The 27,972-nt window shown below is 46.5% G+C and overlaps 1 protein-coding gene across 8 annotated transcripts in view; it reads left to right on the top strand.

Annotated features, from left to right (window-relative positions):
• The window catches only part of OSBPL2 (oxysterol binding protein like 2), a 391,960-nt gene that overhangs the window by 286,298 nt on the left and 77,690 nt on the right, over positions 1–27,972 (top strand). For all 8 annotated transcript variants that reach the window (XM_085619766.1, XM_085619768.1, XM_085619763.1 and 5 more), the window contains 2 exons: positions 7,604–7,693; positions 24,526–24,649. In XM_085619766.1, coding sequence (XP_085475892.1) covers positions 7,604–7,693; positions 24,526–24,649 — 214 coding nt within the window. The remainder of the gene's footprint in view (positions 1–7,603; positions 7,694–24,525; positions 24,650–27,972) is intronic.

Genomic DNA, 27,972 nt, shown 5'->3' with positions numbered 1-27,972 from the left:
GGACACTGAGTCTGCAGCTTTTTCGTCTGTCGTTGGGTTGCTTTTATTTCTGTTGCAGCACAAAACGCACAGTTCCCAGTGCTGAGGGCAGAAAAGCTTGAAGTCTTTGCTGGCCCTGAGACTTCTTGAACAGGGGGCAAGCTTTACCTCAAGCCCTTGGAAAAATTCACAAAAGTAGATTGCAGAAAGTTCAGTCCAGTCCTTTCACTGCCCAAGACAGAAGCAGCCACTGCAGGCCAACACAGCAAAGCACACGGCAATGTGGTGGTTCCTCCTCACAGCTTCTCCAGCTCTTCTTCTTGGCAGTCTTCTTGGTCCAAAAGAGTTCTAAAGTTCAGGGGTCTTGGACCCAATATTTATATCCAAAAATCCTTTGATCTCTTTGGCTTAGAGTGTCTGTGCCCAGCCAAAACCAGTTTTGCCTTCTCTGGTGTGGCTTCCTGGCAGGAGGTGGTGACAGCATTGTCAGAGGCAGACCAGGCCCATTCAGGTGCAAGGAAATCTCCTCCCCCTACTCTAAATGCAGCCCAGGTCTATTCAGCCATTTCCTGACCCACCTAGACTATCCAGAGGCACTTCTGCTCCCCAGCTCCTGTCATCCAAAACCCAGACAGTCAATCCACCAACCCAGAAGAGGCACACTGATGGTTAGGCAAGAAAATGCCTACTTTCTAAAAGTGGTATTTTCAAACACAGAATGTAAAATTCACTTTCACTAAAAGATGCATCTTTAGATTCTGAGTTCAGGCATACTAAACTTCATTTTCCTACCCAGTTCCTAGGGCCAGTTATGTTTATAAGATGTTATAAACAAACTCCCCATTCTGTCCGATGGGGAACAGGTAGCCTTGCAATAGTGAAAAACAAAATTGGCAGTAATTCACTATCAGGACACGCCACACACACCAGGGCATGTCCTACCTTTCACATACACTGCACCCTGCCCACAGGTGTACCTTGTGCGTACCTTAGGGGTGACTAACATGTAAGAAAAGGGAAGGTTAGGACCTGGCAAGTGGGTGCACTTGCCAAGTCGACATGGCAGTACCAGACTGCACACAGGCTCTGCAATGGCAGGCCGGAGTTACATTTACGGGCTGTTTGGGTGGGTGGTACAATCCAGTGCTGCAACCCACCAAACAGCTTTTGATTTACAGGCCCTGGCACGCACAGTGCACTTTGCTAGGGACTGCACATAAATCAAACAGGCCAATCATGGAAACACCAATCCACAACACATTTTACCACAGGAGCACTTGCACTTTACCACTGACCAGCAGTGAGAAAAGTGCACAGAAACACTAAGCCAGCACAAACCAAGTCAAAACCGAGAGGTCAGAAAGCAAAAACTCAGGGGAAACACGCCAAAAGATGCCAAGTCTCACAGAGCATTTTGGGTTTCTGGTGCTCCCATTCAACGTTACCAGTGGCCCTTACGTTTCTGAAAGTGATGGGGGGGTGGGGGGTTGCACCACATCTTCAGAGTTTGGGGTAGCTGCCTTCCCCAGCCCTCAACAACTAATTGACCATTGAAGAGAGGCTCACCTTAATCACTCATAAAGCATCTCCAGTTGACCGTGAACTTCCTGCCATCTTTGAGGTTCTTAATCAGCATGCCAAAGTCACACCTGACTACTTTGCAGAGGTGTCGGTTCATGTGAGCCATTCTGGATAATTGTGCAATTTTGAACTCTCATCTGGATCAGAAAGTCCAAGACATTTGGGCTTGATCCTGATGCTTCAGCCTCCAACTTGGGTCTTAGTGAGAGTGTTTAGTAGACTTCTTGGCCTCCTGCTAGTGGTCTATGCCAGATGGCACATGCAAACTGTGCAGTGGGATTTGAAGGCTCAATGTCTCACCACCTAAAGGAACCTGTTGGAATCTATCTAGATTTCGGAGCAGGCTGCAAAAGATCTTCAACAGTGGCTGCTTGATCCATGTTAGACCAGCAGTAGACATTTCTCCCTACCCCACACAGGGCTGGTGTTGGTGACAGATGTGTCATTGTTGGGTTGGGAAGGTCATATGATAGAGGGGAAGTTCGGAGGCCTGTGGTCTCTGACAGAGATAAACCTCTACATCAGACTTTTGGAGTTTCAGGTAATTTGCTTGGCCTTGGAGATCTTTCCATCAAAGAGGTTAATCCAGGTGCTCATGGACATCACCACCCCCATGTAGCACTGCAACAAGCAGGGCAGAGTGGGTCCTGTGGCAGTTTGCCCTGCGCATCTGGAATTGGCTGAGTTGGCACAGCATCTCCCTGGTCGTAAACCACCTTGCAGGATTTATAAAAGCCAAGGAGAATGAAATTAGTTTGAGACTCCTTGCTGATGATGAATGGCAGCTAGTGCCAGAGGTGGCGCACAGCAATGTGGAAAGTCCTGGAATGTGAAAAGCCCTTTACCAGCACCGAGAACGCACAGTGTAAATGCTTTTGTGCGTTAGATTCACATGAAGGCTCTGTATTGGAGACACGTTTGCACAGAGTTGAGCACACTTCTCCTGTATACATTTCCGCCACTTCCATCTCCTGCCCCAAATTCTGAAGATCAGGAACAACCAGGCACAAGTCATCCAAGTGGCTTCATATTGGGCCAGGTGAGTTTGGTACACCCAAAATTCTGGCCATGAGCAACTGTTCGATGATCAGGCTGCTACTTCCAGAGGAACTTCTGTCTCAGCAGTAGCGGCAGTGTCCCACACCCAGGCCTACATAATCTACACCTCCCTGCGTGGAGATTGAGTAGCGACAGCTGACTGCCTTCCATCTTCCTCCTGAAGTAGTGCATGTCAGTCTAACGGCCATCTTCAAAATCTGTTTACACTGGATGCTTGGACAAGTTTCTGGCCTGGCGCAATTCCTACCACACAGACCAATTACAGGTAAAGTTGTCAGATGTTCTGTTTTTTGGAGCTGCCTTTAGCCCAGCAAGGACTTGCCATGAGCATAATTAAAGGTTAGTTGTCGTCAATTTTGACCTTTTTGTGTCTATTTGACCGACTATCCTTGTTTAAATCACTTGTGATGTGTTTCCTGGTCTATATGTTCCCACCGAATCCTTTTGTAATGACAGTGAGACCTCAATTTGGTCTCCACTTTTCTGATGTGTACTCCATTTGAGCCGATGCAAAGCTGTCCTTTGTCTACTGATTCTCAAAATAGTCTTCCTCGTAGTGATAACCTCAGCCCACCATGTGAGTGAACTATAATATCTGTCTGTTCACCCACCGTACACCAGCTTTTTGCCCGACAAACTGGTGTTGCGAACTAGAGCAGCATTTTTGACTAAAGAAGTGACACCCTTTCATGTTAGACTGTCTATGACCCTTAAGGCGTTCTTTTCTCTACCTCACCGCTTGAAAGAGGAGGAGGGGCTCTTTCGTTTTAACACCAAAAGTGCTCTGAGCTTTTACATTCTTTATACCAAAGTTGATGATCAGCTCTTTGTGGGTTTCACTGGGGTAAAGGAGAGTAAGGCAGTGCAGAAAAGGACACTATCTAAGTGGATAGTCCTCTGTATAAAGATGTGCTGTGCCTAGCAAAGAAGCAAGCCTCAGAGGGCCTGCAGGCTCATTTAACTACAGCTGGATTGCATCCACTGTGTTGCACATGGACATGGTTCTGGATATCGGTCAGGCTTTGATGTTGGCATTACATCATATGTTCACAAAGCTCTAGTGCCTTGATAGCCAGGTCCAGCCCATTTGGTCCTGTAGGATTTTATGGTTTGAGCCATTCCACGGATCCACTGCCTTGGGAGGTCCTGCTTTGGTATATATTCACCAGGTAAGGAAGCGGTGAGTAGGAGTATTCATCAGAAGAACAAATTACTTACCTTTGGTAACTCTCTTTGCATTTTGATCCCTCTCTCTCTCTGTCTCTGTCTCTGTATGTCTCTCTCTCTCTCGCTATCCTCTCTCTCTCGCTATCCTCTCTCTCGCTATCCCTCCACCCTGACGTGTGACGCCTGGCAATTTGTTGATGGGGTAGCAAGATCCTGGCTTCACCTAGGTTCACAGAAGAGTGTCATTCTATGGCTTCATTAAATGGAAGGAGAGGCTCTGAAGAGGCCTTCCCTGTATGCTGAACCTCCATAAGGACATTTGTTTTTAGCTCCACTGAGGTTAGTTGGCGGTCAAGAACTTCTGCCGCCCTTCTAATGACCATAGCAAAGGAAGCAGATTCCTTTGTAATAGGGCCAGGTGAGGAATCTAGGCCAGTATCAGAAGTGTCAAGGCCACTGGCCTCTTGGAGAGCCAAAATTGTCTCCTCCTCATGCAGTCGTGATTTGTCATCGCCATCATTACTGTCATGTGGCTCCCTGTGAAAAGCACTGTGGAGGTGGTAGTATTCCTTGAGAGTCTGATTAGGGTTGGGGTTGAGAAGGATTTGCTCCAGAGTCTGAGATGACTATGGGTTCTTCCGGCGGTGCCAGCGTCTACATGCGGGAGGCCAGTTGAGGATTCGGAGCAGGCAATGGCCCAGGAGCCGGGGCAGACTCCGGAGAGGCATAGTTGGCATCTGGGACAAAACTGCTGGCAGTAACCCGACTGGAGGCCTCCTCGGACGTGGGTCCTGAAAGCACAACAAAGGAACATTGAAGAGTATCCAAAATGCATAAAATTACCTCTTTGAAGGCTTATATCTGTTGCTGTATTGAAATGGCACAGGAAACTCAGGCTGAATTGGGATTATTTCTGGGATTTGTTACATGGTGTGAGAGCGGCGAAAAAAAGTGGAGGCATGTTTTAACTTTCTGTGTTTTTTGTTTCACTTGCACTTATCTGAGGATTTGAAGTGGGATGAAGACCTCCCCGGACCGAGGATGCATCCTCAACTTTGACCGGGTCTTCCTGCGATGTTCAGCGACATAAAGCTTAGCTTTGTGGTCCCCTATGGCCTTCAGATTCATCAGAGGACATTCACTGTACACTTTAGTCATGCAAGGTGCCTAGACACTAACAACATACCTTGTTAGGGTGTCACGAGCAAGAATTTGTGGCAATCCTTGCAGGATTTAAACCTGTCTTTTTTTAGAGTGAGATCTAGCCCATGCACACTGGATTTGTAATTTCTTTTTTACAAAGTTTTCTGTCGTGTGACAGTGATGGAGCAGCTCCAGATCTGCATTGGAAGGAAAGGAACTGTTGTGAAGAGCAGATGTAGTAAGTATATACGGCCCAAAGTCCCTTCAGGGGCTCGACGGACCTGACAAAGAGCTACATGACTCCACCTACCAGTGCGCAAGGGAATTGCTGAGAAAAATCTCTATATCCAGTCTGGTGCTTGGGGATATTCACAAGGTGAGTAATCTGCGGTTAGAAGTGTGCATTAGAAAAACAAGCTTCTTACCTTCGGCATCCTTTCTGGTGGATACTCTCATCTAACCGCAGATTCCACACTAACCTCTACACTCCCCTTACTGTGGAGGTGACTCTTTTCACTGTGTATTAAAAGATTCCAAGTTAGAAATCTGCACATTGTCTTACCTGACCAGGTAATAAGAAGCAGACCGAAATTAGCATCAGAGCCCAAGTGTGGCACGTATACGTGGCTGTGGTGTCGCTTCTGGGGCGAGGTGTTTGGTGGACAGGAGGGGGGGGGGGGGGGTCGAAGCGGAGCTGCACCCTACTACCACACAGGAGCAATGCCGAGCAAAAACTCCAAATCCAGCCTGGGGGTATTCATCAGGTTTCCAATCTGCAATTTGATACAATATCCATCAGAAAGAGCATTCTCGAAGGTAAGTTAACTTGTTCTAGAGGGCAATCCTAATGGCCATTGGGAACGTTTTTGGAAGCCATTTTGTGGGTGCATTGTCTCCATTAGCATGAGAAAGAAAAATCAGAGCCTGAATTGCAGAGATCAGTTAGTTAAATAAAAGGTGTTTATGCTATCCACTCGTAATAACTGGTGATAGGCTGTTTGAGTTCTTCTACTGATATGAATACTGCGATGAGATGGCATGAGGAAGACCAGCAGCGCATAGAGGTGGCCACATGGAGAAACACATGTTGTATCTAGAGTGGGCAATCATGTTTGAGAGAATTACCCAAAATGAGGATGTGCTGAATATTTTAGGGTTCAATTGAAACTGTATAGTCATCCAAGCTTCTTAGTGGGAGACACCTCTCTTCTGGTGTACGTGCGTCTCTGGTGTCATTACAGTGCTGACATTGCATTGGTCAGTGCGTATACCCAGACTTGTTTGCTTATATCACAATAACTCAAAGAAAAGAATGAACATGGGCATAAAATCAGACCTTTTGCCCAGCATTTTATTTTAGAAGTTTGAGTAGTGTACAGCTCTGCCTGGATGAAAACATGACATTACGAACTAACATCTGGCAAAAATGCGCCTTTTGTTTCTGTGAACAGTTTGTTTTTACAGTTTTGAGAAAGGAACTTCTAGTCCCAAAGGTAGGTGCTGATAGTGCCCCATGTCGTCACTAGGAGTAGGACATTTTTGTTGGTCCCTTCCTAGTTGCAGGCCCTCCTTTCCCAGCCAGAAATTGACATCATTGAATTTTACCATCACATCACCTACCTTGATTCCTACTACCTCCCATGAACGACACCACAGACTATGATACTACATTTCCATCCCTACTGCTCCCGGGCTGCTCTCTTGTTGTTATCTCTCCTCTGTACGCCCAATCACTTGCCAAGTTTACAAAGAGAGACCGCTTCTTGGATCCTCTAGTAGTTGGGCAGAGATCTGTTATACATTTCTTCTTAAACTTACACTTGTGCACTTTCTGGAATTTCATGGTCCTGAACATGGATCAGTATTTTAATAGTGAAGTGTTAATTTGTGGAGAAGTGTGGCTCAATGGTTAGAGTGGCAGACCCTGATGCAGAGGTCTGGCCCGGGACTAGGGTTCAATTCCCGCCTCGGCGGGTCTTGGGCTCAATTTCCTCGGACCTGTTAATTCTCGCCTCGGTGCCTATTCTAATCATGGGTCCCACTCTGCAACTCTGGGCAATAGCTTGCTTAATCTCCACAACGGCCCCAACAGCGCTGGGATGCCTGGCTTCACCTTGGGGGTGCCCAGGAGTGGACATTTCACAGGGAAAAGCCAGGAAGGGTTCCACAGCGGTATGAGTACAGCGCCAGGAGACCCTAATTGGGTAGCAGTGCGCTATACAAGTACAAACACATTTACATTTACATTATATTTGTGATGCATTTTTCAACAGGACTTCGATTTGTGGGTCATTCCCTCTTTCCAGATCCCTGCATACCATGTTACATCCTACTTCACATGCTAGAGGTTAGTTCAAAGTAACCTCTTTGTATAAAAGTGCACTGCAGTTCCCTAGAGGCCTGAACAGTGTAGTCCTCTGAGCACTATATTTCTAGATTCTGCTTCTGCCCCGAGTCTGAGCACCACCTGATTTATTGTTCTTTGCTTCCTATCAATCTGGCAAGAAATGACTGTGTACTTATTTTATTTCTGTGCATGCCCTGCAAAAGTGGGCTGTAAGAAGGGGAGGGTAAACTGCTCGATGCTTTGATGAACAGGTAGAAAAACGTGTGGTACAAGTTGTGCTTTCACATGTTCAATATTTTATTTTGATTTTCTGTTCTTCTTTTACAGCACCGGTGATAAATGTGTTCTCAACTTCAAACCCTGCGGACTGTTTGGGAAGGAGCTACACAGAGTGGAAGGATATATTCAAGACAAAAGGTCAGCTACGAACTAAACTTTAAAATAATATTGGATGTGTGCAGTCCAGCTCTACAGCCAGCGGGTATCCCACTTTGGGTCTGTGCGCAGGCCTGGGAGGTTATATTAGCTGCAAGAGATACCGCTCTTTGTGTGCCCATTGCAATTCAAAGTAAGAGAGGACATTTATTTAGTCCCTTTACGAACATAATAACTGTAAGCCATCAGACAAAACATCATGTTTATGCCATCTTTTGATTAGCCAGACTGTCTGGCAACAGTCAAGGGTAATTATCGGCTTGTCAAATGTGAAAACATCAAGCTATATAGAGCATACACCCTCCTTCAGTAAGCTCTGTCATGAAGGTCTGTTTATAACTTTACAGTGTACAATGTTGTGTAATGAAAACACTTGACATGCTGTTGATGTGGTGTATAATGTGATCTCGAGGACCTTTTGTACACACTCCAGCAGCATAAAATGGCTAGGAGACACTTTAATCAGAGTGATGGATGTGTGCAATGCAAAGGCACAGAGTCTCACATTCTCTGTAGTCTGAATTTAGCACGTTGAAAGTTGTGGAATTGATCAATGTTCTTTAAAATAGCTGTAAATATTTGTAATGTACATTGATCTGTAGTAGAGGTACATTTTGCTGTATCAATGCTGTTCATCCACATACTTTTACCAATAGGGTTTTTCCCACTCCACAGTAAGTGGATATGGAAACTGGGCATTTCTGTTTCTGCAACTTTTGCATATGCCTGCCTGGGGTTGAAACAATGGTGGAATACAGTCAAAAAGCCATGCAGGAAAAAATGTGCTGCACAGTGAGGAATGTAAGGAACAACACATTCTTATACCATCCTGCACTGTCGGGGGCTGGACAGTGTAATGACTTTAATGGCAATTACATTGTTAATTACACTGTCTGGCACCTGACAGTGCTTCTCTAAGCATCTCTTGCAGTTATGGGGCTTGTGCATGCTGCCTTCATGCTGGAGCACTAGGAGAGTTCCACAGACAAGCGCTGCTTCTAAGGCTGAAAAAAGAGCTACGTTTGTATGGAAATTTGTCCGTAATTTTGGGTGCCTTCATTTGGTTGGATTTGCCATAGTTTGTAATAGTTTAAAAATTGACTCGTCGATGAGCTCATCAACATTAAAGAAAAAAAAAATTGAAGTTCTAACAAATTAAACCCCATCTTCTATTAGGTTTTCTACAATTGAGTTCTGTTTGTAAATCTGCATATACCTTACGTTTTTCAGGATCTACATAGAGAAGTTTGACCTATATATACAGTTGTCCTGTGATTTATTGTGAGATTGTTTTTCTACATCCAATTATAATTTGGTTTGCTTTTAATATATTCTTATTGCCAAATTTTAATTTTAAACTCCACAGCCTCTACCCAACCCCCGCCCACCACCCAACCCCACACAATAGATAATGTAGAAAGAATCCATCACATATAAATATATGCAAACAATTGCCAACTGCTAATCAAAATTCCAATGCAGCTCAGATCATTTCATCCAGTTAATATCGGGACACAATTACTCATATAAAAGAACCCACAAATATCCAAAATAGTGTACACAGGTGGCGAAACACAACCGTTATCTTGGAGTCAAATTGTGCCAACCATAGAAGGAACCCAAGTTCTGGTTACCCCACAAAGGGATTTGTGCATTTACAACCCCTAAAAATAAAAAAAATAAAGAGAGAAGAGGAAAGAAGAAACAATTCTCAGTAATATTAACGAGGGTGTCATGACTACATTCATTAATAGATTACCTCTGAGGAAATTGTTAATTTCACCAATCAATGGAGAGAGCGAGAGAGAGCCACAGGTTGCAAACATGTGCACTATGCCTGCCCCATTCAGAGCTTTCCTTGGACAGAGCGTTCCTTTTCCATCCTCCTACTCTGTCGAGGGGCAAAGATGGTGTCTAACGAAACTGCTGCTTCGCTGTGCTCGACTATATGGACTGAGCACATAGGCATTCTCGCCGGTCAGATTGCCTTGTTTGTTGCTGAAAGCTGTTGCGGCCTGAATACCTTGAATTTTCCTGCTGGTTTGTCACAGTTGCTTCGTTGCTGTTCCAGCGGCATGTACATGGTAGATTGTTGCTGCCACGGTCACTGAGACTTTGTTTCCCCGAGACTATGATTAGCCGGGGGCTGACGGTCTCAAAGAGCTGAGCCGCAGGCACTCTGTTTTCCGGTGTCACAACCGCTGCTGGAAACTCCTACGTGGCACCTCTTGAGATCGCAAAGGAGAACAAATTTCAAGAGGCACCCACCAAGGGCAAGCTGGAGACTGAGAGAAAGAAAGCATCCCTGAGGACTATGCATGACACAGCAGACTGAAGGTGGGTCTTTGGAGCCTTTTATTGCAAGCCTGTTAGCTCCTTCATCTACAGTGCCCCCCATAATTGATACGTCAGTGGAGGTGGGTGGCAGAGGAATAGTGGCCTCCTTGTGTGGGACTCCTGTGGTGTCTGGGAATAACAGCGGCAATGTGGCTCAAGAGGTGAATTCAGAGTCTCTTCTTCACCCACCCCCCAACGCACACCCCCCTGGCTTTGGCTGCCCCTTGCAGGCAAGGGTTGTTGAATGTGGGATCGGAGTGTTCTGAAATTAAAACTTAATTTTTCCGCTGAAATCTCATGCCTACGGCCCTCTCTCAGGGAGCTGAGGCGGGACAGAGCATGGACATCAGCACTAGAAAAGTGGTCACTCCTGCTGTTAGTCCCAGGCTTGTTTCTGAAGGCTGGTCGCAAAGAGAAGAACCCCCTGATCTGCTCCCCTTCCTGGACTAGATTGAATTGGTATGGCTAAGTGATAGTCATTGTTGATATCGGGACGCGCTGTTCTCAGAGGAGGAGGTGATTGGTGCGATTCGGGGTATGCTCGGGGACAAAGAAGGGATTGGATAGACTAACGTCTGCATTCTATAAGGAGTTTGCGCCACTCCTCCCACCCCACCTCCTCAACATGTACGAGGAATCACAGGAGCGGGGATTTCTTCTCCCCTCTCTGAGAGGCACTCATTGTGTCCATTCTTAAGCCAGACAAGGACCCACAATGGTGCGATTCCTACAGACCACTTTCAATGATTAACCTTGATGATAAAATCCTTGTGAAGTTGCTGGCCACCGCACTGCTCCCCTTGCTTCCCACTGTGCTCAGACCTGATCAGTGCGGCTTCGTCCCTGATAGGAGTACTTTCTATAACCTCCACACCCTTTTCGCGACCATGCAGGAGGTTGACCCTTCTCTCCCGCTGCCACTATTTTTTTGGATGCTACAAAGGCATTTGATACCGTGTAATGGCCGTAACTTTTTAAACTTCTATCCCGTATCCGCCTGAGTCCGTCCTGTTAAAAAAAAAAAAAAAAATCGGCTACTATATTCTACTCAGACGGCTAGGTTACGGATCAATGGAGTTGTCTTCCCCCTGTCAAGGTAGCACGCGGCAGGGGTGCCCACTGTCACCCCTCATATTTGCTGACGCTATTGAGCCACTGGCAGCATCATGCACAGCACAGACTTGTCTTTACCCCCCGGGTGATCTTAGTGTCTATGTATGCGGATGACGTGACTCTATACGTTAATTACCCGGAGACAAATCTGGACCACCTCATTCGCGAAATCAGTAGGTTCGGAGGCCTCCCTGGCGCCACAATCAACTGGGGAAAGTCCACGATCTTCCCACTAGCTGCGGTTACTGCTAACTGCGGTTACTGACGCGTGCCAGTAGGACTTTCCACCTAAATGAGCAGAATCCCCAGTGAAATATTTGGATCAGTCGGGATTCTGAAGAGCTGTGGCATTATAATTATGGCCGACTTTTGGGATAGTTAGAGAGCCGGCTGAACCGTTGGGTTTCGCTCCCGCGGTCTCTGGCAGGCCGGATCGCCATCGCCAAGATGGTGATAGTACCCAAGTTCTTATGTTTTATCAGCCTCCCGCTACCTCTCACCTCCGAATTTAAGAGGAGGCTTCGCTCGAATCTGATATCCCTGGTTTGGGCGGGTGGGCAGCAACGAATTTGCATGGGAAACCCTCAGGCTTTCGTTTGAACAAGGGGGTCTGCGTGCTCCGCACATGGAGTTGTGCTATAATTGTGCACAGAGGGGAGAGGATGTAGCCTTATGGCTAGAGCGGTCGACCTCGAAGCTGGGGAACCCGGTTCGAGTCTCGGCAACTACGCTAAAACATCTTGTTGTTCTGGGCAAATCACTTAATCTTCCTGTGCCTAACAAAAAAATGAATGTGTTCTTCTGTAACAATACTGGTGCTTGTGTAAAGTGCTCTGATACCCGATTTCTCGGGTCTAGTTTGGGCTATATAAAACTAAAAATAAAAAAAGCCTTGTTTGGATTTCATTGGATTTACCCAACTTAGTTTATGGCACACACCACCTCTGAAAGCGGCCAGGCGGACCCGATTCCCACGGGCCAAGATTAGTCCGGTTGGCTGTACAGTATGGGCGTGGCAGGAACTTAGTTGTAGGGCACGTTTGGAAACCCTATTCCGAGGACACCTCTAAGTCTGCTCTGGTGTGATTCTTTTTCTATTTTTGAACCATAGTCTAATTCATTTTCCTTCTTGTCTGCAGTGCTGCTCATGGAACTATGATCACTTATTTTGTTTATATGCTGACAGTGTGCACTGATATTCCACCCATCTGTTGATAGTCCTCTCCTGGATGTGCTACTACTACTTTAACTTGAAGACCTAAAAAGTTATGCTTTCCTGCTTTTTATTCCTAAGCTATCCTTCTGCCCTGCTATTGTTTAGCCAATATTCTTCTTCCGTTTTCCTCTTCCTACACTCCTGGGACCACCAGTCAACCCTTTTTTGTCAACTCTTTGTCCCACTTGATGTTTCCAAACATATATTTGTAAAGTTCTACCTTTTCTTGCCTTTCAAGGTAAGCTTAGTCTTACGTCTCTTACTGTATTTCTTCTTTTTGTTAACCTGCATACTTCAAATTGTTTCTCCACATTTAACAGACACATACTTTCCAACTCTTTTCTTTCTGCTGCTCTTACATTCCTTTGCTTTCTTTTCTTCATTTATGTTTACTTCCTCTGTATCTTTGTTCTTTGTACATGATGTTATTCTCCCTTTTAAAATGTTAATTATTTGGTGTGCACCTTTATTTTGAGTTAATCTCTCCTCACAAGCTATTTCTGGTCCCTACTCCTTACCTTTTTGCCTCCTAACATTCTGTTCTTTTTACTTTATTATCTACACTTGGGAACACTTCCCTGACCGATTATTGTATTCCATTACTTTGCGTTTTTCTGAGTTAATCCGAAATCCTATTTCTCAATTACTTTATCTCATTATTTCCTTTTCTCTCTCTTATTTCCTTATGCCCTAAATACATGTATTCAGTTTTGCAACCTTATGTAATGATTTCTTTTAAATAATGTACAGCATTTTGGCAGGACGCTGCACCCGTAAAATCAATTAGGGTAATTGCCTTATATAAATGCAAAGATTACGCCAGCACCTTCTGTCTGAACATTTACCTGCCCTTCACTGTCAACTGAAACAACCTGTACGATCACATTAGTGCTACTAGCCTTGAAAGCGCACTTTTGATTTCAGTGCACACTTCCTGTTCACAGCCGACATGTAGGACCTCCAGTACGTGGCTAAAATCCATAAATGTAAATATATAAAACATCAAAACCTGGTTAAAAAGATGACCACTTAACAGGCAGCATTCAATTAAAACCGTTAAGCAGTTGAAAGGCAAGAAATTGGTTGTATTGACCGCTGTTTATAGCAAGTATGCTAACTGTGCTTTTCAAAGTTGAAGCCTTCATTGGCACGCTGCTGACTGGGTGGGTTTGTATGAAGACAACAGAGGAGGAAATAGAAAAAGAATTGGGCTCAGTGCTCAACATGGGGAGTTATTGAGAACATCCATCCACTTAGTTCCTGAGAAAATTGCAAGGCAATTTTACACTCTGAGTATGTGGCTTTTATTTCCTAAATAAATCTGCTTGACAATATGATTGCTTGTAAAGGCTTAATACGAAGAGATTCAGTGGAATAAAGCATTCCTTTGATCAAATGGGCATTTCAACAGTTTCTGTTACAAACCTTGTGCCACCACCTGCTCCATCTGGTACATCAATTCCACTGCTAGAAAATGGTATTGGTGACAACGAGTGTTGCTTTGACACAACTAACCATGCTCACAGCCCCCCAAGGACTAGAATAGTACAGAGATAGAACAGCAGATCCACCTTATAGTAAGTCATGGCTGACACTCGTACAGCTTAGTTAATTATTTTTGTTGTATTTAGTGTGATCCAGACCCAGTAATGCTTTTGAGCACTCTAATAATGATGGCATCATAAAATCAACACTCATGGCTAATTGTGATGGCAAAATGTAGAAGATGATGAGTGAATTGATGTTTATACTTGAATAATATGAAGAATTGTAAAGTTTACAGTATGAACTTATTCTGATTCACGTACTGTGTGTTCTGCCATCTGGTGTTTTGGTCTCGAGGTGTATCGTTAAAGTTTTTGGTTTTTGGTTGTAGGACTCTCTGTCAAGTCAACTGTAAGTCCACAATAGCACAAAACACAAAATTCATATTAGATTGATTTCTATTCTGTGGGTGTGGAGGTGTTTTCTCATATTGCATTGTACAAGATCAACTCAAAATTGTCAGACCGGGCACCTTGCAACTGGAAATTACATTTTACATGCAGAACCAGCAAGAAACTAAAGCAAGCAAAGGCATCACTGACTTTTCTGGCTTGCATTGCATTGATGTCACTGTTCACATTAGGCATAGGGTTGTGCCATTATTCCATGCCCATGGAATTGCTAAATTATAAATAACCCATGCACCTCACCAGTACATAATATAGTCCATGGTACACAGTAATCATTCACCTTAAACCCTAGTATTGCATGTTCTCTCATTAGAGCACACAACAGACATTTAAACGTACATGCAGCCAGACACTGAAAATGGCCCATACCAAAAGTCCATTTCACATTGGTCTCCAAAACATCAGACTCAACGGCAGTTGCTTGGGAGGCTTCGCTTTGACAAAGGTCTGGGCTGGGCACACAAACCAGTGGCTGGACCCTCTTCTACCAATTAATGATACTTCAGTGCTCTCTTGCCATGGCTTGTTAGTAGAAGGAGTTTGAAGGGATATTTATTGAGTATCACTGTTCCTTTGCCAATTTATATAGCTCCCACAATCATGTGCCATAAAATGAAATACCATTAGAACTGGTTCTGCCGATAGAAGCCACATATGAGTCCTGTTCACGTATTCAGCTGTCCTTCCAAACATGCCTAGCTGCCGCTCAAAAGTAAAATGATACAGCATTATCTTGCTTTATGTTAACAGTTAGTGTTTTAACAGGTAAAACAGACTTGTGTACTATAATGAGGTGTTGCAGAAGCATTATTATTCAAATAGGTTTGTTTTAGGCAGGGCTTGAAAGGTGCTGCACGGTGGTGTCAGTGAATCCATTTAGTTCCCTTTGAGTGTTATTAAATTGTGTTGTAGTTATACTCCAACATGCCAAAGTGCCAAGTCCATTAGTCTTACATCCAGTAGGCATGATTATCTGGAAAATTAAACTAACTGAAGTCATAGTTCATAACTGAATTAAGGTTGGTGGCTCTTTACTTCATTTTGACCTGGAAGGAAGTAGACTTCAAGGGCAATCACCTTCACTCTGGTGGTTTAGGCCATCACAAGACTAACTTGACGTTGTGGTTAGCTGAACACATTGCCAGTTTAAACTTTTCATTTTCAGCACTCAGCCCTTTCACAATATAAGTGTTTAGCTCTTGTCTCTTCATTCTAGGAAGATTTGGTATAAATGTCTACTGTTTCCATGGATGACCAGCTGGATAGAGGATTGTAGACTCCTCTCTGTATGCAACAAGAAAACTAGGATACTTCAGGATAGACTTACGTTCTCAGTAAATTTGTGAAAATTCATTTGATTCTATGTTAGTAAACCAAATTTCTAGAGTCATGAAGGACCGGCACAAGTCTATGGTTTTATCAATCAGAGGATTATGGTTTTTAGTAACCCAACACCTCAGTTCTAGAGAGTTGGGTTTATGTCACTAGGGACGTTCAAAGTTCATTTAGAGTTCGTGGCCTCACATTTAATTCTTGCATTTGATTACTGGGAAATTCAATTGATGGTACTTTGCAAAGATTCCCTCTGCTACTAACATTTGCAAAACGTTCACGAAGTGCAAACCTTGGAGACAAAATGTGTGACAGTAATAACACTTTCTAATCCTTTCACATGATTTGGAGTGCACATGGACACATTTCTAGCATATGTAAAATGAGCATAGTGAGAAAAAAATTACCTCGGGCAACTAGAAAACCCTTAGCAGTGCTTCATTTTCTTTTGGGCCATTAGCACCACCTCCTTGTTCTTGAAGACATACACCACCTCTCTACATTCCTTTATTAAACAAAGGACACCTTTGCACCATATTTTGCCTAATGCTCAGACGGTCTCTTGTTGGATCCATCGGAATCGGTTTCAGTTATGAGCAGAGTATCTTTTAAATGAGTAAATCAGCATTTCAGAGTAGTTAATCTACAGATCTGAAAGAAACACGTTAGTTAGATTCCTCACCTTATAATATCCCCAGGCGTCAGGCTTGCTCTGGAAAGATTTTTCATCAGCAATACCCCTTGCGCCTCGCTAGGCGTTGTCTGCGGCTCCGCGTACGTCGTCGGCGTCGTGCGCCGGAATGACGTCGTCGGAGTACTTAGACGCCGCCCTGGCGCGCTGACGTCAGTTCTTCTTCTTTTTCCGCACCACACAGCGTCGATCCGGGAAGTGCTTACCCCTTAGTCAATTTTTGACTAAACTTTTTGACTCTTTTTGGTCTTTTGTCGACTCGACTCTGGTGCCGGTAGGATGCCTGGATTTAAGGCCTGTGACGCCTGTCATCGCCTGATGTCGGTGACCGATCACCATCGCCGGTGCCTTTACTGCCTGGAGTCGTGCCCAGATTGTCAGGCCTTGACCTTGAAGGCTAGGCGGGAGTGGTCCCGTAAGCTTCTCGAGCTTCGGAACTCTGCTCCGCGTCGCTCACGGTCCCGGTCCAGGAGGAGGTCCAAGGACCGGTCGCGGAGCTGCAGTCACCATCATCGCTTGTCGGGCTCGAAGTCTTCGGGTAAGTCGAAGCGATCCAAGAAGTCCAAGAGGCAACACCGCTCTTCGGACTCCTCTCGCCGGTCGCGCAACTCGGCCGAGGGTCAGGGTGGTCCCACCCCCGTGGCTCCACTGGAGCCGCAGGAGCCGCGTCCGTCTCCATACCCGCCGGTCCCTGGGACTGACGCGACTCCGGCGGAGGTCAGTGCCTTCCTCTCGGCCATGAGGGGCCTGGCTCCACCGTCGACGCCTGCCGGCGTGCCTTCGGGCCCCGCGGGCTCGACTGGGCGACCTCGCGTGCCGGCGGCTCCGGCCCCGGCGCCGTCAACGACTTCGGTCCCGACGCCGCAGGTCCCCGAGAGATCCAGGCCTGGATCTCTGTCGGCGCCGGTCGACCTCACGACGCCTCCTCCGCCGGTGCCGACACCGGTTCCACCTCCGGCGCCGAACCGGACGACGCCGTTCCCCCGGTTTAGCACCTGTCCGGACCCGACGCCTGCAAGGCGCCGCACCCGACGCCGATGGATGACCGTTTCATCTACCGTCTGGCTCCGATCGTTCCTCCTGTTTATCAGGAATCGGATGACGGGGGCAACTGGTATGGGTCCCTATGGCCCTCCAGGGTCAACTTTCACAGGACTGGGCAGACGAACTGGGGGATGCCAGTGGTCTGGACACTTCGCCGGACGCTGGCTTCATCTCTCCTCCGACTGTGGCTTCGGAGAAAGGTGCAGCTTTTTCAGTGGTGCTGCGCAAGGCGGCCGAAGCCCTGGGGCTCGAGTTGCCTGCTGTGGCCGTGAGGACTAATATCCTCACAGAGGTGCTTCAACCGTCAGCAAGCTCCACAGAGCCTCTGCTGCAGTTCAATGAGGCCCTCGTCGACGTTCTGCAGGGCACTTGGTCCAAGCCCTCCACAGTTCCTCCTGTGGATCGGAACGTGGCCCCGTGCCACCGCCCTGCTCCGGGTGACCCCAGTTTCCTGTCCCAACACCCCACCCCCGAGAGCCTGGTTATCCAGGCCTCCACTTCCCAATCCTCCTTCCGTCCGCTCCTCCGGATCGGGAATCCAAGAGGCTGGAACAGTTCGGAAAGAACTGTTCTCTTCCCTGAGTTTGGGCCTGCGGTCTTTGAACACCGCTTGCCTCTTGGACCGTTTCTCCCACTCTCTATGGGATGCGAAGGAAGACGTGCTGCCACTGTGTCCGGAGGAGGCCCGGACACGTCTCTCCCAGGCACTTGCTGACGGGCGAGATGCAGCGCGACATGCCATACGGTGTGGACTTGACACCACGGACTCGCTGGGTAGGGCGATTTCCACCACGGTGGCGCTCTGGCGCCACGCCTGGCTGAGGTCCACGTCTTTTTCGGGGGATGTCCAGAGTACCCTCATGGATATGCCCTTTGATGGCGCTCGCCTTTTTGGTGAGAAGGCGGATAGTGCGCTGGCTCGTTTTAAGGACTCCCGGGCTACGGCCACGTCCTTGGGTCTCTCGGCCCCACGGCCGCTCACTTCCGCCTTTCGCCCCTTTCATGGCCAAGGAAGGGGCGCCTCCTCACGTCCGCCTAGCCACCGGCCGCAGAACCAACCTGCACGCGGTTGCGGACGTGGGTTCCGCCGTGGTGGTTCTAGAGGGCAACGCGGTCAGTCCACATCCACCCCGGCAGCATCCGCCTCAAAGCCCTCCTGGTCCGAGCTTTCAGCCCCATTCCACGCCAGTGGGCGGCAGAGTTCGCCATCACCTGCTCCACTGGCGCTCCATCACTTCGGACAGGTGGGTGCTGCAAATCGTCCGAAGGGGCTACTCCCTCCCCTTTGAGACGACCCCTCCAGCCGTGCCACCGCAGTGCCACCGTATATCGGAGGATCACTTGAATCTTCTGCGGGAGGAAGTTACGGCCCTCTTGGCCAAAGAGGCCGTCGAGCGCGTTCCTGGTCCAGAAGTAGGCCGTGGTTGCTATTCCCACTACTTTCTGGTTCCCAAGAAGGGCAAAGGGGGCCTACGCCCTATCTTGGACCTCAGGAGCGTCAACACCTTCCTCCGAAAGGAACGGTTCAAGATGCTAACTTTAGCTCGGGTTCTGGCTGCCCTCGACCCTGGAGACTGGATGGTAGCGTTGGACTTGCAGGACTCCTATTTTCTCATCCCCGTCCTGCCGGCCCACCGGCGTTACCTGCGGTTCACGGTGGGTCTGGAGCACTTTCAGTTCACCGTGCTCCCCCGTGCTCCCCCGTGCTCCCCTTCGACATCTAGGGTTAAGGTTATCCTTTTCAGGGCCCTAGATTTTTTGGCACCAGTGTCGGTCTCTTGCATGGCTCTGCGTTCCTGGCGCGGAAAGCTATGTACAAGAACTGACGTCAGCGCACGAGGGCGGCGTCTAAGTACTCAGACGACGCCGATGACGGACGCGGAACCGCAGACGACGCCTAGCGACGCGCAAGGGGTATTGCTGACGAAAAATCTTTCCGGATCCAGCCTGACGCCTGGGGATATTCTAAGGTGAGGAATCTAACTAACTGTTTCTTACAGATACATCGTTACCGAAGGTAAGTAACTTGTTCTTTAAAAGAATGCCAGGAATAGGAAATGTACAGGATTTGTTTTGAACTATTTTCCTATGGGTTTGCACAGCATCTATAAGATTATTTGGAAGGTTCCTTGCCATGACATAGTTGCTATCCAACCTAAACAAAGCAATTTTGGATCACAAAATTCAGAATTTAGCAGTGAAACTTTTCAGGTTTTAAAATTTGAGCTGTACTAATTTCGGCTTGCACAAGATTATTCAAAACTTTTTTTACCAGTGTGCAATGCAATTATGTCATCTACCAAACAAATTATTGGGGCTGCCAGAAACACCGGTCAGTGACCTGACCGGGGTACCCCTGTGATGCTTGGGGTCAGGACAGGACTCCAGGACCTGCGACAACAGCGCCCCGATGAACCTGAAGGGCAAACGGGACGTGGAGTAGAACTCTGCATCGCCAAACACTGAAGTCTCCGTGCTGTGACTGGTCGAAGTCGAAAGGGAGGTCCTGTTTCCACTCCTGCAGAAGATCTTTGTCGCAGTTAATGCCTTTCAGTAAGTTGAAGAAAAAGTCCAAGAAGCCCAAGCAGGAATTGTCCTCTTCCCATCACTTTCGCACTCGAGAGGGCGTGAGGGTGTCAACATGCAACGCTGTCCTACTTCTGAACTCCTGAAGAGCCAATTCCAAGTCTGACCCACATGCAGCCCGAATTTCTGAATCCGTCTGCGACATCGCATCCTGTCTAGGCCTGTATGGATGCCAGTGCTGCACATTTAAATGAAGTATACAAAAAAATCAGCCAGGTATAGTTTGGTTCCAGTGGCACAGTGTGCATGGGACCCACGTCTCGGCATACTTGTCCCACTTAAGGCATCACAATGAAATGTACAAAAATATTGATGGATGAAATGCTTGAATCAATCTCTGCCACTGGCAATCACTTGGGGCCGCTTCCCAGCCCATCGTTCATTTGCATACTTTGCCACCTCAGTTTGGATTTTTTTGCACACCAAGCTGTGCATTTTTGGCACACTTCCAGTTCCCTCTAGTGTGTGTTTGTGCCCCAAGGATCTGCAGAGGCCTCCAGTCGGGAGTTCCACTGGCAAGTTGTCTCCCTGTTTCATCTGTGTCTCTTAAACCCACCTCTAGTTCCGCACTAGCTTTGCTGCCGACTAGTTTCTGGCACCTCTTTCTACCCTGATTCCTTTGACATAGATGCTGGTGCCGGCATCGAAGGAGCTTCTACAACCCATAGTGGTTTGCTAGGCCAAGCTGAACTCTACTTGGCCATGTTCTAATCCCACTGGAGCACAGCAACCGAAATCCCTTCCGACTCCAACACACTGCCTTTACCACTTAATAGAGCTCATGCACTACACCAGATCTTATGTTCTGATTCAGACAATAATACAAACTATGATGATGGGGGCAAATTTGCCCCTCGATATTATGAGGACAATTGGTGCGAAGAACTACAAGTGGACAGTTGTCTAGACTCCTCCCCAAACACTTGACTTGTCTCTCCTTGCTTGTCCTGCCACAGAACAGAGTGCTTCTTTCACTGTTGTCATGCAGAGTGCCGCATAGGTCCTTGACCTGCTGCTCCTCACCATGGTAGTAAAGACCAACTTCCTAACTGAGGTTTTGCTGCCTGGCCAAGCACCTTGCGAATCGCTCCTGCTATTTGACGAAGCCTTTACCAGTCCCTTATTGGGCACTTAGAATAAATCATGTTCTGGACCTCCAGTATATAAGCAGGTTGATTGTCGTCACAGATCCACATCAGGCAATCCTGACTTCAGGTACATAACTCAATGCTGGAGAGTTTGGTGTTACAGGCCTCTATCAAAAAAGTCCACCCCAACGCCTTTCATACGATCCTTCCTGACCGCAACCTCAAATACCTGGAGGTTATTGGCAAGCAACATACTCTCTTCTGCCAGTCTTGCTCTATGTTCGGTCAGTTCCAGCTGCCGCTTGCCTAACTGCCTCCTGTTTTGTGGCAGTTTCAAATGACCTACAGCTAACTTTAGCCGAAACCATTCAGGATGGCAGGGATGCGGCAGAATTTGCCATCCATTCAGGTCTGGACACAACAGATTGTTTGGGTCGGGAAGTTGGCACCAGTGTGGTGCTTTGTCACCATGCCTGGTTGAGGTCTACAGGTTTTTCATGGGATGCCCAGACATTCTTGACGGATTGACATTCAATGGCTGTAACCTCTTCAGTGAGAGAACGGACATGGCCCTGGAACAAATGCCAAATGTTAGCACAACAACCTTCTCAGCCCTTCCTTGGTTAAGGCAGCGGCTCTCAGAGACAACATTCAGGGCTTCAGGAACAACATGCAGCTCAGACTCCCGCCTCTTAGTCCTTTCTGACACACACAAACTGTAGGAGGCAGGACCCAACATTTCCTCCAGAGGTGGCAAAACATCACTTCAGACAAAAGTGTTCTCCAAGTTGTCCATCTGGGCTACGCGTTCACATTTCTTTAATCCCCAACGCACCTTCCACCACTTCCCCACCCTCTAGGGCAGCTGGCAAAAGACCACATGTTCGTTGTGCAGCTGGAAGTAGAGGTCATTTTGGCCAAAGGGGCCATTGAGTGGGTTCTGGCATTAGAAGCAGGAAGTGGATGTTACTTCCGCTACTTCCTTATGCTGAAGGACAGAGGCCTATGTCCTATTTTAGATCTTCGTCCTTTCAATTCCTTCCTGCAAAAGGACTAATTCAAGTTGATCACGCTTGCCCAAGTTCTGTCTGCCCTAGATCCTGGAGACTGGATGGTAGTGTTGGTCCTGCAGGACAATTATTTCAGTATTCCCGTCCTGCGAGCCACTGATGTTACCTGTGGTTCACAGTGGGCAGGAGCATTTTGAGTCTGCAGGACTCCCTTTTGGTCTCGCCAGTGCCCATCAGGTGTTCATGAAAATAATAGTGGAGTTCGCAGCACACCTTCAGAGGTTGGGTGTTCCAGTCTTCCCCTACCCTCACCACTGACTGTTGAACGTGGGCTCATAACAGGCATTTGTAGACCACCTCTAGATGACAGCAAGCCAACTAACATCTTTGGGGTTCACTATCAAGGTGCCAAAATCACACCTTTGCAGACGCTCCTGTTCATTGGAGCCATCCTGGATGCTGGTCAGTTGTGTGCCTTTCCTGCAGAGTGAAGAGTCCAGTACATTTGGGCTCTGAGCCCGATGTTTCAGCCTCTGTCATGAATCTCAGTGATGATGATGTTGAGGCTCATGGGTCCATTGGTCTCCTGCATCCTGCTAGTCAAACGCTCCAGATGGCACATGCAACCTCTGCATTGGGATCCGAAGTTCCAGTGGGCACATCACTGAGGAACGTATCGGATTCCATCCACGTTTCTGAAGTAGTGACTGCTAGATCGGGATTAGGCCAGTTGCAAACTCCTCCCCTTGGGCTCTCGTGTGCCTTCCCGCCTTTAGCCCTTGTAGCTGAATTTCAGAAAAAGATATGGCATCCTAGTAGCCCCCCCAAATGGGCCATTAGGTTGTGTTCTCCAGAACGTCTGGGCATGAGCATCTGTCCTTCATTCAAGCTGCCGTTGCGTATGGATATACTGTCGCAGGAACAGAGCAAGTTCCAGCACTCGTACCTACACTATTCGCACCTCCATGAATGAAGATTGAGCAGCTGCAGCTAGTTTTCTTTGATCTTCCTCCTGAGGTTGTTGTAGCAGGCAGGTGCCCCTCAACAAAATCAAGTTTATGGCTTTGTGCGACACCTGCCAGGTTGACTTACTCCTAGCAAATATGTCTGTAGTGTTGTGGTTTGTTTTTTCGTTGGTCCAGTAAGGATTTGTACAGTCAAGAGCTTTTTTCAGCTCTTTGACTTTTTCTTTTACTGTTGCTAGATCAGCTTTCTTTGTTTAAAATGTGCATTGTGATGAGATTACTCACAGGTTTGCAGCACATGATTATACAAAAGACTTTGTGATGCCACATTGGGACTTAAAATCTGGTCTTACCTTTCTCATGTGTACCCCTTTTGAGCCAATGCACAGTTGTGCACTTTGTCGCCTTGAAAAGTGTCTTAAGTGCCACAACATTGGCTTGATTTGTGAGCAAATTCCAGGTACTCTCAGACCAGCCACCTTACACATCATTTTTCCCTGACAAACTGGTTTTGAGCAGTTTAAAGTGGTACTCCTTACTCAAGTTGAGTAGGCTAGCATCCTCCAGCAAAATAAAAAGAGCAATAAAAAAAGTGACATTTCCCATTTTGAATCCTATAGAAAGCTGTTGACTGAGCTACAGAAAAACAGCTGAGTGCAAGGAACACCAAAGTTGGCATTAAGTATAGCTGTACTCAAGGATGTGTCTTTGTGTATATCCATTCAGTATTGTTTTAGAAATTGGCGTAGAAAAGTGTTATTTGTAGGCCACGAATTGAGCTGAGCTTTTTCACGGACTGTTGTTAAGTGGGGGGTCCACGAACTCAAGTTCAAGGACCTTCTGCAGGAATAAAGGAATATGATAAGGCAAGATAGTTTTGTCTCCACTCCATTTCAGGTCCGCAAGCCCAAAGCTGAGTTCACAGACCTGCAGCTTTTGAATTGGCTGGCCACAATTTGAAGAAAATGTTGCTGTCACATTTCCGGATGTTGGAACTCTGTCCCTGTGTCCTGTAAAAGAAAATAAAGAAGTCATTAGAGGACACTGGAGTGGTGCCTTTGATCCAGTGTTGGATCTAAAATAAAATAATTTTGCCATGCTAGTTGGGGGTCAGGCCCTGCAGCAACATTGATGCTGCCATATAATGCAGTTTACTTTCTTGGATTGATGACTTGTTTTGTTTGAATGTCTTTGTTTCTTCTTCAACAGTGGTTCTGAGAATTGCCTCAAACTTTGCCAAAGGCAGGACTCAGTACGGCATATAACAGGGAGATTTTATCATGGGACCAGCTTTGTGCATAGTTTGGTTTAGATGAGCTGCAGATACGCTTGATACCTGGTATCTTCTTTTGATTGTTTTTAAAACTACTGTGGTTTGTAATTACAGATTATGTATAAAATGTGAATACATCACTGTTATAGAACAGACAGCTTTAGGATCATTTAAAACACATACTTTTATCTCTTCTGTCAACAGCAAAAAGAAGCTATTCATGATCTACGGGAAGTGGACAGAATGTTTGTGGTGTGTTGATCCTGCCACATATGAGACGTACAAGAAGAGTGACAAGAAATATGGAGAACAGAAAAGGACTAAGCAGGTAGAGTGTGAGGTGTCTGAGTTTGGGAGGGAGCAGGCATCAGCCAATTAGAAATTACATGACAGTAATGAAAATTACTGCTGCACATTATTTGTTGGCAGGAGATAAAAGGCAGATACTAGTCCAGTATATCTTCAGCTGTGTTCCCTCAATAAATATGAATGAAAAGAAACTCTGCATAATCATGCACTTGGTGTGCATAGGCTCTTCCTCTTAGTCTTCAAAGAGCCCTCTCCTCTGGACACATATTGCACCAATTGTCATAGTAATTGGCCATGCCTTCTGCTCTATAGACTGTTAATGGCCTCCTCAGTTACAAGCTAGCTCCATTTCTTAATAGTGCTGTAGTAGACATACTGTGACATTAAAAGACTAAAGCCACATGCTGTTGTCATGTCCAGTAAACAAAGTTTTGATGGTCAGCAGCTTGTAAAAAAAATGGTGACCCTGCTGTAGCTGTTCTCATGGAGAGGGAGAGAGGAGAGAGAGGGAGAGAGAGAGAGAATGAGAGAGAGAATGAGAGCGAGTGAATGAGAGAGAGAATATAAATATAAACACAAACACACAGAATTTCTCTACCTAGGTATTAGATTCCAGAAGACGTAACAGTAGATACAATTTCCATTTTTCAAAATGATCTGATAGAGGAAATATTGCCAATAAAATGTATATGGTGTCTTTTTCTAAAGTTATCCACTAATTATATTGTGCACAAAGTCATCCCTCTTAACATGTCCGAAATGTGACACTGCTGCTTTAAGGAAATCAAGTTCTTCACATCTCGGAATGACGGGCTGGGCAGTTAATTTTCACCCACTATGAGGCAAGAATCCATGAACGCAGCCGGGCATTTTCATGTAACCAAAACCTTTTTGATGTGACTTTTTGGTTTCAATCAATATTTCATGATGTCTGTTATAAAATTCACTCCTTTTTGGGAGGTTCGGTGTGGGGGGAGGGGTGTTTTTTTTAAATTCTTGTTTCCCCAGCCCCAAACCCCACCAAAGCTCTTGGAGAGACTTTCCTCTGCTATTTATGTAGCTCTCTACAGGTTTTAGAAATCAACTACACTTTACAGTGAGTTATTTATAGTTACTTTTACATAGACTTCAGAGAAAGTTATCAAAAAGAGGTGTGATCGTAGACAATTGACTCCCCTTGATGGGCGTAGCGGAATGACGTAATACTACGGAACACTGCTTACGATTGAAGCAATCCAGATGCAGCCGGCTGGTCCAAATCGAAGGATAAACGTAACGCTCAGAGTGCTGCTAAGCAGGGTTTTTTTTTTCTCTCGCATAGCTGCCAAGGTTTCAGGGCGCTATTATCAGTGCTTAATTTGTAAAATTTGAAGTGCAGGTGCTCAAATCTTTGTCGGAGGCTCTATCTTGAGACTGTGGACTTGCCTGAAAATACTCTGTGTCACCCTGCCACGCCGCTATCCCGCTGAATCCATACCTCTTGCAGCATTTTCGTCCCCCGCCGCCGCTATCACCATCAGCGGCCGCGCAGCGGGGACGGAACTACAACCCCCACGATCCCCAGCGGCAGGAGAGCCGCCGACGTAGTTTTGGCGCCAGGAGGCGCATAAAAGAACATCGTGACCCCGGCAAAGCGGGCTCTATCTTGAGACTGTGGACTTGCCTGAAAATACTCTGTGTCACCCTGCCACGCCGCTATCCCGCTGAATCCATACCTCTTGCAGCATTTTCGTCCCCCGCCGCCGCTATCACCATCAGCGGCCGCGGAGCGGGGACGGAACTACAACCCCCACGATCCCCAGCGGCAGGAGAGCCGCCGACGTAGTTTTGGCGCCAGGAGGCGCATAACAGAACATCGTGACCCCCGCGTCGCGGGACCGCGCGCGGGCTAAGCCCGGGCAAAGGGCGGGCCGTCTGTGGCCGTCAGGGGCAGGAAGAGGCTGGGCTGGGCCCATCCTCTAAGAAGTGCCCCACCGCAACAAAAGGTACATTACCTCCTGTTAAGCAGGACTTTTATGACATTTCCATCATATCGTGTGTGACTGATCATTTTGTCCTGCGGATTATTGCTATCTTGAGAGGATTAATTACTTACTGATTTGAAAATGTCACCACGAGGCACGAAGAATAGAACGTCACTGGGTGGTTCCGTGCGTGGTACCCTAGATAATTTTATAACCAGGGCTGCTTCAGTTTTGGAACAGGAGATTGCTATAGTAGAAAGGCGCTTGTCGGCTGAGCATGCACAAAATAAACGTTCCTCACTTGGAGCGATTCAATTTGTCGTTTCCCCGAATCCTGCAATACCTGCTCCTCATTTAATACACGACTCTCAAAGCGAATCTAGGATCATTCCATCTATTTCTGACTCAATACCTCTGATACATTCCCGCACTCACCCACCATCGCCTCCTTTAAAAACGTATTCTAATTCCTCTTCAGATTGCATATCGTTGATCTCGTCACCTTCTAGGCCTGCTAATGTTAACCCCCAAAAGAAGAAGGGTAGAAGAACTACCAGCAGTGCTCCTCCCCCCCCGAAAAAAAGAAAGAGGGGAACGAAGAAGAGCAGTAAAAGCAGCACACTCCCTAATAGCAAGGATAGTCATAAGCCTAATCAAATGGGATGTCAAGTTACCGATCGTCCTTCTCTTGTTAAACAAACGAATGGTTCTGAGACCCAGGTGGACTCTAGCAATGAACTAATGGGCCAATTAGAACTACTAGTTAAATCACTTATTCTTCCTGTATTGGAAAGAATAAAGGGTCTGTCGAAACAATTAGAACAAATAGAGAAGTTGACACAAGGAAACACTGACCAACTGAAAGATTTATTGCTTAAAACTACGATATCATCACAAAGTCATATAAATTCTAACCAATTTCTAATAGCTAATGGCAGGCAAATAAACGCAGAGGCAAGTAAAAATCTACCAGTTTCAGTAAGCCATAAACAACTGCCACCAACCACAAAAAGTAACAATGAAACCACACAAGGTCAGATCATTGTTAACCCCAAAATTTGCGACCTAGGAAATAAACCATATAACGTACCTGCTGCCACCGCTGAGAGTTCAAATAAAGGTTTAAATTGTAATCATATAGATCTACCTCCAGAAGCGGTCCCTTATGTTACAGTTTTAACAGGAGTTCCGGCCCTGGAAACAGGAAAGAAAGAGGGCTACTACGACCTAAAAAACAAAGTGATGTACTGGCTGAGACAAAACAGGCCTTTGCCTTTAAATATTAATGGGGAAATCTTGAATGTTCGCAGATTAGGCTGGGTCGGCCCACGCCCGAAAGAAATCCAAGGCGACGTGATCATTGTCAACTTCAGGGATC

This window comes from Triturus cristatus, chromosome 7 (genome assembly GCF_964204655.1).
Source record: "Triturus cristatus chromosome 7, aTriCri1.1, whole genome shotgun sequence".
In the NCBI taxonomy this organism is placed as follows: Eukaryota; Metazoa; Chordata; class Amphibia; order Caudata; family Salamandridae; genus Triturus; species Triturus cristatus.
This window is presented reverse-complemented; position numbering and strand designations above follow the sequence as displayed.